We start from the raw sequence: 12,293 nt of genomic DNA, 5'->3' as shown, positions 1-12,293 counted from the left end.
CTTCCTGCTCCAAGGCAATCCTTCTCATCAGCCACATCCCCTAACTACACCTTCCACAAATGCTTCTCTGAGCTGCTGTCCTTATTCCACCAAAAGAAGTGGTCCCACCCTCATTCCCCACTTCCTAGCTAGTTGGTTCTTCCAGATACAGCCCATGAATATCCCCAATGGCAACTCACAGATCCCGCCATTCCTTAGCATCAAGCAACCTGGCCCTTACACCAGCTGTTAGGGCCCTCCCGCTATTACCCCAGCAAATGACTTGGTGACATACATGGAGCTAAGACCATCCTTGTGCCCTAAAGCCTTGGGTTCAAACTTTGAGGTCTCTAGAATTTGGCACTCTGAAGTATGTTTTGGGTTCTAGGCTTGAGGGGACAGCTCCTGAGCTGGTCGAAATCAGCGTAGTACTTTTTACCTCAGTGGAGTGTTCTGATTTATACCAGCTCACCTAGCCTTGAAATTGATGGTATACAGAGGTCTGAATTTTTCAGACCTTCAGTTTCTGGATTTTGGAATATATTGGAGGATGCTCGGCCTTTTCTACAACAACCTTGGCTTCTGCATGGGCACACTCACAAGTGATAGTGCTCTGGAGAGTGCTGTCATGATCAAAGGCGATGACTGTCACCTCGTAGGGATGAGAACCCGACTCCTCCCCTGCTTGCCTACAGCAGCACCTCACGCAGGCTGAGACCAGGCCACACAAAAGCAGCAGCCCACCAATCGCTACCGCCAGCCTGTAGAGAGAAAGGGAGGGGAGTTATTGCCATGCTTTGTTCCTGTAGACACACTGAATGGAGTGTGAAGTGATCACACTCAATTTGCTAACATTTAAAGAGACAGTCTTTTAAAAATACCAATCCCTCAGCTGCATATCTGTGCTGTGAAATCATGTGTTGTGCTTCTTAAATTTCTCATAACTAATTAATTAATAAAGATGCTAGACTGAGAAGAAAGAGATATGCTCACAGTCAAAGAAAATGTGCTACCTAATGCTAAAGGCATCTAGCCGGGATGGGAAATGCACTAGATCCTTTGTACCACCAGGGGGAAGTGAGGGAAAGAGAAGGGAGGAGCTGTTTGAATTGTGTCACTTATAAAATCAGATTTAATCAGTGGGGGATGGGTGATGAGGGCTATGGCTCGGGTGATGTGCTGATGAGGGCGCATATGAATAGTCTCACCTGACCTTACTTATTGCCAGCCGGCTAAGCAGGAGGGCAAACCCAGCAGCCAGGGTCAGGGAGGACAGAGCCCCTCATTCAATGTGTCTCAGGTAACTCCTCTGCTCTGGTGGGAGCAGCAGCAGGGTGGGGGCCCAGGGGGGCGGGAAGTTTCTGAATCTGTTGCTGCTTCAGCTCTGCAGGGAGAGGCTAGGTAGGGGAGGGAGGAGAGAACTGAGGGCAAGAGGGAGAGCTGGGCTACTGGTGGGGGCGGGGAGGAGCTTACACTTGAATTGTTGGGGGAAACCTTTAAATTGTGCCCCCACAACAGCAGCAGAAGCTCTGTCCTTCCTGCTCCCCTGGCTCAGAAGCTTCATTCACTTGGTTCTGGGGGGGCGTGTTCTGCTGTGTCCCAATGTGAGGCGGGTGGGTGGGAGCCAGTGTGTGGGCCTGTTCGGATGTGTGCCACTGTGGAACCCACTAGTTACTAACATTACACACACACACACACACACACACACACACGCACACACATTTAAATTGTAATGGAAGAAAAAAAATACTGAAACAAGGGGTAATCAACAAGGTGCAGAACTCTGCACCCACCCACCCTGAAAACCACCCAACTGCAGGCCCCACCCTGTTCTTGCCCTGTCAGCTGCACAGGACAGGTAGCATGGCCGTGGGGGCAGGGCTGTGAGGAAAACACCCACCGCTGCCCAGGAGATGTGCCCACATCCACAACTGGGCACCCTGAGCAACACTGGGGAGGAGACTGGCCCTGAATCCCGGGCCAGGTTGGAACAGGAACCTTGAGAGGAAATGCTCGTTTTCCCCTGCAACACAAAACCGTGCAAGCCTCCCAGAGCACCTCCAGGACAGCCAGGCCCCAGACTGTTGACTGCCGGGCTGCCCGAAACATGCCCACAGCACTGTTGTGTGTCCGACCTGCTCATGCCACACACTAACCAACACTTCTCCCTCCTGCGGGGAGAAGTGGTTATGCTGCCCCGATGGTGTCAACCGAACAGGCTCAACTCCTCCCTGGCTGAGCACAGTCCGTAGGTTGGCTTCCCAGGCCCTGTCCCTGCAATTCAATCCGCATGGTGCTGGGCCCAGGCAGTGGCTGGGGAAGACACGATGTGGGGCCAAGCACCGTCTGATGGGGAGCAGCTCTCTATGCCACCGGCGCTAATCCAAAGGGAAATCAGCTTGTCCCAACAACAGCTCAGCCCTCAGTTGGCCCTGCTGTAAAGCAGGCACTGATGGTCACTGCACAGCTGGGAGAGGACCTTCAGAATTGGGGCCATTTCAGAAACAGCATACCCCCTGTGCCTGGATGCGAGCTAGGGCCAGAGTGCTATTTTTAGTACCATGGCCCAGGCTCCAGGTGGGGCAGCCACCCACCATGCAGCCCCTCCCCCAGGAGCAGCTGAGGCCGCCGCTGCGCAGCTCTGCTGAGTGGGGTGGGCGGGACTGAAATTCTTGGTGTGCACCCATGTAGGTGTGCACCTTCCAGGGAATCCTGGTGGGGGTACAGGAGATAAGTGAGTGTTACTGAGATAAGCCATCCCATGTGCCCCTTCCCAACTGGATTGGGAAAAGGGGTCACTGCAGAAGGCATCTGCCTGGCTGGCTGAAACACATTTACATAAGACCACACATACATACAAACAAACATAAACACAAGGTGGGTGAGGTAATTTTTTGTTTGTTTGTGTGCATTTTTGGTTTTATTTTGAACCAACTTTGGCTGGTGAAAGAGATCAGCACTTTTTTGCTCCACAAACCTGGAAAAGAGCTTTATGGAGTTCCAAAGGTTTTCACTTTCACCAACCATATTTGGTCCAATGAAAGCCATTACTTCCCTCCCCTTGTGGCTCTCATCCCAGGACCAACATGACTACAACAAAACAGCAAAAACCCTAAGTGTTATTACATGTCAAGATATACAAAATAAATATCCTAAAATCAGATATGATTTGCTGATTTAACTTCATTCGCTCGTCCATTTGTAACAAGCCCAGATCAGAAGTTTATATCACTGAATATTGACTAACAAGTTCTCAAGCAGCATTTTGCTTGCTTTCCCTAGCTGTAAATAATTTAATTATTAATGATGGAAGTATTTCAGAGTGTGTGCATGTGTACTGTGCAATCAACAGCTAATTTCTAAGTCATCTGAAAAGGAAAAAAAAAACCAACCCAGAGATTTTAGGTGCCTAAGCATTCTCTGGAATCACAGTTGAAGTTGCCTTCCCCATCCCCACCACAATCTGAAATGGCCTGCTGGTGAGTCCTGACTGAGTGGCCAGAGGGCTGCAGGAGGGCCATGGGCATAGGCAAGATGCAGTCCCCAGCTGGGAACATGAACTTGTGTTGAGCTGCAGGCCAAGCACCAGGCATGAAGGTATGCTGGCCAAAGGGCAAGGGCAGCTGTGGCATGGAAGCTGCCAGGGCTTCTGCAGAGCAGCTCAAACTGTGGAGGAAGAACCCCTGAAGGTGAGGACCCCACCCAGGTTTTTACCCATTGTTTCATTTCACAATTGGATGCTATTCAAACATAGCAGCCGCCTTCTGTGCCCCATATCTTAGGGTAAATGTTTCATCTAAACTAATCCATTCCCCATGTAGCTTTTAAAGGAAGCTCTGGTCAAGAAGGACTGATAATGACAGTTCCCTTTGCAAGGGACAGTCGCAGGCCCTGCGCCTAGGAAGCAAAGGACTGAGCAGCTTCTTTCATGTACCCTAAGGGCGTGCCTTGTCCCTTAACCTAAGACTCCAGTTCCACTCGCTGTCTATGGAGAACGCTGTGGCTCACAATCTCGCCTGCCACAAGCAATGTCACAGTTTGCAGCAGCAAAGGTCGCAGCGCTGCCTTCTGAATCTTAGCATCTTAGTGAGCCATATCATTGTATCTGGATAAACTTAAAAAACAACAAATGGCCTGGTAGCACTTTATAGACTAACAAAACATGCAGATGGTATCATGTGCTTTTGTGGGCAAAGCCCAATTGTATCTGTTCTTATTCATAAGTTGAGCGTGTAGTTTAATGTTCTGTATGTTTGACAGTTTATTATTTTAATAAAATTGAATCAAATTGTGTCAATTTTTTCAGTAAATTATAAAAACTTTTGAGATCACACCTTTACTTCTGAAATTTTCACTATTGTAACATACTTAAGCACACGGTCACCGAGGGCGCCATTGTCCTTAATGTTGGCCTTGGATTTAATTCTCTCAATTGCTTGCTAAGTTAAATGACACCTCCCCACCCACAAAAAGATATTTACTTAATATTATGTAAAGAACCTACCAGATGTACCAGAGACGGACCCAATCATTGCTTGAGCAGCTGATGAAAAAAAGGTGCAAGAAAGAGTTAACAACATATCATAGAAATTTGGGATGGAAAAATTCCCTTGTTGACTCTGTCTTATCTATCCTGTCAACTCCTGTCTGTCTTCACTTCAGTTGATGAAAGATTGGAGATGGGAGCTTCCACGAATCCTCACTGAGGAGACAGTCCTTCAGTCTAATAAATATCATTATTAAAAATTTTTGGCCAGACTGAATTTTTCCTCTTTTTTTCAGCTTCATACCATTTACTCCAAGTTCTTTCTGCCTCTCACAGACACACCACCTGACTATGATATTCTGTTTACATCCTTCATATCTTGTAAAGAGTTTTAATTGATACATCTTCCTTATTTTTACAGCTTCCAACCTCCTAATTTTTTTGTTATTCTTTAATTTTCTCTCTCAATTTGTCATCTTCTTCCAGGAAAGGAAAGCACTGTACATTTCTTTATCTATAATAAATAGAGTGGATCAAACAGGTCATAAAAAGTTCTCTCTAAATAAAAACATCAAATTTTCTGTGGCTGCTTTCATACTTTTGTATTTGCTATCTGTGATGTTTATGCAAACATTCTTCCTGGGAGGAATGTTCACAGCATACTTTACAATATATTCATGGAAAGACCCATTTAAATTCCTAATGGTGACTACTTACATGAGAAACCTAGTAAATGTTGCTTTCTTTCATTTTGAGAACAAAACAATAACTGATACAGCTCAAATTCTGAGTATTGAATCCTTACAATGAAGTGTTTACAAACTAGCGATAGAAAAATTAATTCCAGAAATGTCTGGGCAAAAGTTTTCAAACAGATACCTCTGATATAAAAGGCAGACAATTTGAAAGCACAAAGACAGAGCAAACACACCACATGAATTATAACGTTCAGAGTTAGTAACTCAGATCTACCAAATTATCTGCCTTGGGAAAATGCTTGTTCAACATTTACCAAAAATGTTAACTAAAGCAAAAGTTTCAGAGAGGTAGCCATGTTTAGGTGCATCTAGACAGCACCCTTCTGTTGGAATAAGCTACACAATTTGCATTACGCAAATTGCACAGCTTATTCTGAATCTAAGTCAAAAGAGCTTATTTTGAAATTTAGCACTGTCTACACAGCACCAAATTTCAAAATAAGTCACGATTCTGATGAATCCCTTAACCCTAGTGGAACGAGGATTATAGGGATGCTGGAATAGCGCTATTCAAGATGCAGCATTACTATTTTGGGATACTTCTGATATCCTGAAATAGCAACACAGTCTAGATGTACCCTTAGTCTGTAATTGAAAATAATTGAAAATCAAGGAATAGTCTTGCAGTATCTTAGAAACTAACAAAACACGTCAATGGGATCATGAGCTTTTATGGGCACAACCCACTTCTTCAGATGAATGGAATTAAAGGGTCCAGGTTCCAAAGAAATAGCAGAGAAAGGGAGGGGACAGGGATGGGGGGAGAGAAGGAAAAAAGGAGGAAAAATTGTGAATTAGAGTGTCCATGCTAAATGGACAGTTGGGGGTTGTAGGTGATGATAAGTGGTGTCCTGTTACTTTTTAGCGCTGTCAATTAATGTGTGTTAATGCCTGTGATTAATGCAGGGCAGAATTCATGCTTTAAAAAAAATAAACGCGTGTTAATCGCAAATTCGCAAAGGGTGGGAAACCAGCCTAAGTTGCTCCAGAGACCAACTCTTGTAAGGAGCAGTAATGCAAACCACCACCAGGAGGGCTCATGGAAAAATGAAGCAGCCAGAAAGAAAAAAAAACCTGAGGATGTGGTCCCAGCTCCAGTGGAGGGGTAAACAACAAGTAAAGACCCTGACACCTGTCCCTCTTCCCTCCCAAGTGTCTATATTTAAAAAAAATAAAACAGCCTGGGGGGCTTGCCCAGACTGTTCCTCCCCACTTGCAGGGCTCACCCAAGCCACCCTCTCTTTGCCTCCTGGGACTGATCCTCTCCCCACATCTGATTCTGGTGCTGAGTCCTCCCTCCCCCATCCCAAATTCTGCACTGCCCTTGGTGGTATCTACCCCCTCAAGCCTAGGGGCTGACCCCCACACCTGAGCCCTGTGCCCCCCAACTCTGCACTGCCCATGGCAGAGTCTACCCTCCTCTGGCCCTGTGCTGCCCGCAACTGGAGCTGAGCTAAAAAACTCTTTTGAATAGGACACAGATATATTGATTATATAGAAGAATTTATTGAATTATTCCAGCCATTGACACAGTTCTGTGTTTTCATGATCTATAGTGATAAAATATCAGACAAAATTAATGGAGCAAAGCAACAACAGTTCAGGTCTTTTGAATGGGAAGTTTATGTTTAAAATACTTTCAGATGGTTCTTTGTCTAAAAGGACTGTTATCTATAGCTACTGCAAGAAGCACTTCAAGTCTGCAGTATCACCTACGTGCTAAGCATGCTTTTGCCTCTGGTTCTTGTGCTACAGATAATCCACCACCAGCAAAAGAGTCCAGCTAGCCAGGACAGAGTACAATTACAGTTTCAGGATCACTACAAGCCCATGGATCAAACAAAATACAACAACTTAACCAATGATATTGCAAAGTAGATAGCTATGGACTGCAGACCACTTGACATTGTAAATGACAAAGGGCTAAGAGATATTATTCAAATAGCATCTGCCAACCAGTCATACACCTTGTCCTCCCGAGGAACCATTGCATCACGAATAAATGACCTATCTGACAATGAGAAGACTACAAAGTTGGAGCTTCTGAGAAATGCACTGACTGTTGTTTTGACTGGTGATCACTGGCCATCCTTGAGCAATCATAGCTGTCTTGGTGTCATGGCACACCTGACTGATGCTGCATGGACACTACAGTCGTTTGCTGTAACAGTAACTCATATTGAAGAGAGACATGCAGAAGCATGCGAAGAGCACTTCATGGATGTTGCGAAAGAATGGAATATTCAGGAAAAGGTAACAACAATTAGTACTAACAATGCATGTAATATGGTAGCAGCGGCCAGTTGCTTGCCGTTTGAACACATGAAATGCTTTGCTCACAGTCTGCAGCGATCCATTACTGTAGCACTCAGTGATGGTAGTTTTGAAAACATGCTGGCAAAATGTAGAAAACTTCTGGGGCATTTCAAACACAGTCCAGCTAACAGTACAGAGCTAGGAATACTACAAGCCCTGGACAGAAACAAGAACCTCTGGTACAAGATATTTCAACCAGTTAGAATTCCACATTGGCTATGATTCAGTGCCTGCTTCGCAATAAAGCTGCTATCACATCCACATTAGCTCTTCAAAAGCACCATCTATCAGTGTCAACAGATAAAGAGTTTGAAAAACTGCAAAAGCTAGAAACCTTACTTGAGCCCTGCAGGTTTGTGACTGAACTCCTCGGGGGGGAGGGGCTGTATGTTTCTTGCTCCGTGGTTTTACCCACGTTCTGCTATATATTCCAAGTTATGGCAGCCTCTGACGTTGACCTGGCATATGTTGTTACATTTAAGAACACTTTCACAACAGATTTTACAAAATGCAAAGAAGGCACCAATCTGAGATTTCTAAAAATAGCTACAGCACTAGATCCCAGGTTTAACAATCTGAAGTGCCCTCCAAAATCTGAGAGGGATGAGGTGTGGAACATTTTGTCAGAAGTCTTAAAAGAGCAATCCTCTGATGCAGAAACTAGAGAAACGGAACCATGCCCCGCCCCCAAAAAATCAACCTTCTGCTTGTGGCATCTGATTCAGATGATGAAAACAATGCTTCGATCTGCACTGTTTTGGATCGTTAACAAGCAGAATCCATCATCAGCATGGACATTGATGGTTGAAGCATGGAATGGTGGTCGAAGCATGAAGGGGCATATGAATCTTTAGTGCATCTGACATGTAAATGTCTTGCTATGCCGACTTCAACAGTGCCATGCAAATGTCTTTTTTCACTATCAGGTGACATGGTAAACAAGAAAGCATGCAGCATTATCTCCCACAAATCTCCCACAAGCTTGTTTGTCATAGTGATTGGCTGAAAAATAAGTAGGACTGAGTGGATTTGTGGAGTCTAAAGTTTTACATTGTTTTATTGTTAAGTGAAGTTATTCTTGTTTACATAATTCTACATTTGTAAGTTCAGCTTTCATGTTAGAATTTGCACTACAATACTTTAGTGAGGTGAACTGACTTTTTTTTACAGTGTAAATGTTTTGTAATTAAAAATAAATATAAAGAAAGCATTATACACTTTGTATTCTGTGTTGTAATTGAAATCAATATGTCTGAAGATGTAGAAAACATCCAAAAATATTTAAATATTATTATTGTTTAACAGCATGATTAATCGCAATTAATTTTTTAATTGCTTGACTGCCCTAGTTATTTTCTTTGTAGGGCCTGTCTTGAAGAAGCTGATGTCTGGGTACTCGTCTGGCTCTGTCAATCTTTTTTTTTACTTCTCTGGGTGGGTATTTCAGTTTTATGAATGCTCTATATAGATCCTGTAGCTGTGTGTCTGTCTGTGGGATTGGAGCAAATCCTGTTGTATCTTAGGGTACGTCTAGACTACATGCCTCTGCCGACAGAGGCATGTAAAATAGGCTACCAGACATAGTCAATGAAGCGGGGATTTAAGTATCCCCGGCTTCATTTAAATAAAAATGGCCACCGCGCTGTGCAGGATCAGCTGATTGTCGGCACAGTGCAGCGGTCGAGACGTGGATCAGTCGACAGGGGAAGCCTTTGTCGACTGCTCCTGTAAACCTCGTTTCACGAGGCATAAGGGGCAAAATAAGTTTCTTAGTTTCTAAGATACTGCATGACTATTTCTTGTTTTTTAAGTTTTTCAACAAAAGCAAATTCCCTTGTCAGAGGCAAGGTCATCAGCTGAGATTCCTCCCATGTCTGTCACCTCCCCACACCCCCAACCTCTTCTGAAAGGAATTCATGTGTATACTCACTGTTGAGGGTTCACACAGCCCTCCTCGCATCTCACTTGAGGAAACTACAGGGAGAGTAAAGGCAATCTGGGTGAATTGTCCCGACTCTGTCTCCTTAAAGCCCAGTGCTCAGCATCTCCCTCATCTACTCCAATACCAATCCTAAACCCTGGCCCATAGACTCGCATTACCTACTTTCTTTTGTCCTTCTCATGCACACCATCATCAACCTGAATCCTTTTCTTCTCCATGCAGACACGTCCTTTACATTTTACCTTCCCCTCTCTCCATTATAGATTGAACTTCCCCACTGTTCTCTCTCCAGATCTTAATTCCCCTGTATATTTAAAAACACAGACCCGTCAATATTCTATTATTTACTGTGCCCATTACAGATATGAATAACACACTGCCTGAGTGGAATTCTGGTTACTCTATATTCTATCATTCCGTACTGGAGATTCGACTGCCCCCTCATTCCTGCTGCACTGTACTCATCCCCACCTGTTCTATCAAGCTCTTTATGGGTTTGAATTCTCCTCGGCCCCACTTGGACCCGCCTTTATTTCCTCAATGCTTTTAAATACCAGGGAAATTCTTACTTCAGATTTATACTTGGCTCAAATCCCCTTGAACTTTTGATGTAATAAACTGCCCCGGCAGAGGGCAAGCTCTGCCAGAGGAACATATGGTGTGACTCACCCAAGAGAGACTTGCCAAAGCAGAGAGGATCATGAACAGGCTACAGATCCTCATGAGGAAATAATGCTGATTCTGCTGTCTTGTGTAGCTCAGGGCCAGTGCTTCCTTCCTAATTTCAGTTCATCTTGGCCAGTCCTCAAACAGAGGTGAAGAGCAGAGAAACTCCTTTGACAGGGCGAGTCCCTTCTCTCTTCTTACTCTGCTGTTTTCTGCTCCTTTCTGGTTTGCCTTTCCTTCTCATGCACAACACTGGTTTTCTGCTGGCCTTTTTCTCTCTTGGTCCTTCTTTCTATCTGTCTCTGTCTGTGTCTGTCTCCTTCTGTTACTCTCCTGCCATTTCAAAAGGGAGCTCCAGTGCCATCCAGTCACTTCAGAAAAAGAGCTGAGGATGCAGTCACTTAACTTGCTAATTCCAACTGATCTAGCACCAGGAGTCAATGAGAAAAATGTGCCTATGATGCAAAGAGAACGAAGAACTCTCTTCAGTGGGGGAAAGCTGCTCTGAACTCATTCCCAATTACTTCTCTCCCCGCCTCCTTGCCGAAACTGCCCGAATGGTGCAGCTTGAAGGTCATTTGTTAACCTTCTGCTTTACTTCTGATGTGTTTCCCCTCCCGTGACCCTCTCCCAGGCCCTCCCATTGTTACACATTTGTGGCTGTGGCCAGCTGTTTCTAATCAGGAACACAGGTCAGAATGGAAAGCACCTTGCACCTGGCACATTCCTGCTGGAGCAGGATGGGAAGAACAGAGGCTGAGGGGTCAAGCGCCACTGACAGGGGGGAAAAAAGGAGCAATTGCCCAGGGTTCCCGGTGCCCCCACTGCTGTGGCAACAGCAGCAACTGGGAGCTCCCTGCTGCTTTAAATCGTGGCAGTTTAATCGCTGGCCAGGCCAGCAGCCACGTGGGACACCCAGGGATGATGAGGGGGTGAAGGGTAGCTGTTTGTGGCCCTTTAAAATGCCAGCGTGGAACCCCAGATGGCACAGACCAGACTGTGATGAAGGGCTGGCTGGGGAGAAGTGGGTTGTGCTCTTTCTGCCAGAGGCCATGCTCCTTCCTAGGATTGGGAGTCTCTCCCCTATCTTGTCCAGGAGCCTGGCAATTCTGTTGGCAGCCCTGGCATGGGTTATGGAATACCTTAAAACTTCTCCACACACCTTCACGCCTAATATGCAGTGCTTCCTTCAGCTCCACTGGTGCCTCCCCCTCTGCTCCAATGATCACTTCAGTCCTCATCTGCGGAACTCTCTGCTGTTCCAGTCCTGGCCCCTATCTCCTACAGCTCTACCAAAGCAAAGAGTCTTGACCTGCAGAAATTACTGTCATTCCAATCCTGAGTTCCTTAGAAAGCCCTGCCAGTGCCCCTCAGCCCTGCCCTGCAGTCCTTGCTATTCCAGCCCTGGGATCCCCTCACAGCCCTGCCAGTGCCCCACAACTCCTTTACCCTGCTAGAAAATGTGTTATTGCTTCTCCTCCTACACACATTATAGTTCTCCCTCAAGGTATTTAACTTAATAGGCCTCCTTTAATGATCTGCTGTTTTCCCTCTTGTATAACCACTTTGGATTTCTATTACATTCCTGCTCATGGGTATCCATAAGTGCTTTCATCTATGTAATTAGCATCTCCCGCCCTGCCTCTCCACCCCTCCCCCAGTTCTGTTTCCATTTGAGAGGGGTAGCCATGTTAGTCTGTACTAGAAAAAACGTTAAAAACTTTTTTCGCCTTTCCTTTTCCACCCCACCCCCTCTCTTTCTCTGCTATTTATTTGAAACGTGGACCCCTTAACTCCATTCATCTGAAGAAGTGGGTTGTGCCCACGAAAGCTCATGATACCTTCTACATGTTTTGTTAGTCTCTAAGGAGCTGCAGGATTATTCATTGATTTTTATTTTTTTTCTGTTTCCAGTAGTTTGCCTCAGTAATGTGTTGTTTATTCCTGGCCTGCAACCATCCAGGACTGGCATATGGCTATATGCTTGAGGAAGTGAGCAGCACAGAAATTAGTGGAACTTGTTACTCCATGTTGCAATCACATTACATCCACATTATACTGGTGAATCATTAGCCTTGCTCACGGCTATTAGAGGCAAAGACCAGAACCAATGGATTGATAAACATAACACCCACATTCCCCTCAA

The 12,293-nt window shown here is 45.2% G+C and overlaps 1 protein-coding gene and 1 pseudogene across 2 annotated transcripts in view; one reads left to right on the top strand and one right to left on the bottom strand.

Annotated features, from left to right (window-relative positions):
- Positions 1-12,293, bottom strand: part of TMEM52B (transmembrane protein 52B) — a 30,195-nt gene that overhangs the window by 1,317 nt on the left and 16,585 nt on the right. The window contains exons 1-5 of one of the 2 annotated variants that reach the window (XM_006112528.4): positions 11,310-11,518; positions 10,151-10,602; positions 9,470-9,513; positions 4,484-4,522; positions 580-740 (exon numbers count right to left, since the gene is read on the bottom strand). In XM_006112528.4, the coding sequence (XP_006112590.1) occupies positions 580-740; positions 4,484-4,522; positions 9,470-9,513; positions 10,151-10,204 (298 nt within the window). In that variant the 5' untranslated portion in view covers positions 10,205-10,602; positions 11,310-11,518. Of the gene's footprint in view, positions 1-579; positions 741-4,483; positions 4,523-9,469; positions 9,514-10,150; positions 10,603-11,309; positions 11,519-12,293 lie in introns of those variants that run through there. The other variant, XM_075902745.1, reaches the window with a different exon arrangement.
- Positions 4,530-9,463, top strand: LOC142818996 (E3 SUMO-protein ligase ZBED1-like; annotated as a pseudogene).

This window comes from Pelodiscus sinensis, chromosome 1 (assembly GCF_049634645.1).
Source record: "Pelodiscus sinensis isolate JC-2024 chromosome 1, ASM4963464v1, whole genome shotgun sequence".
Classification (NCBI taxonomy): Eukaryota; Metazoa; Chordata; order Testudines; family Trionychidae; genus Pelodiscus; species Pelodiscus sinensis.
This window is presented reverse-complemented; position numbering and strand designations above follow the sequence as displayed.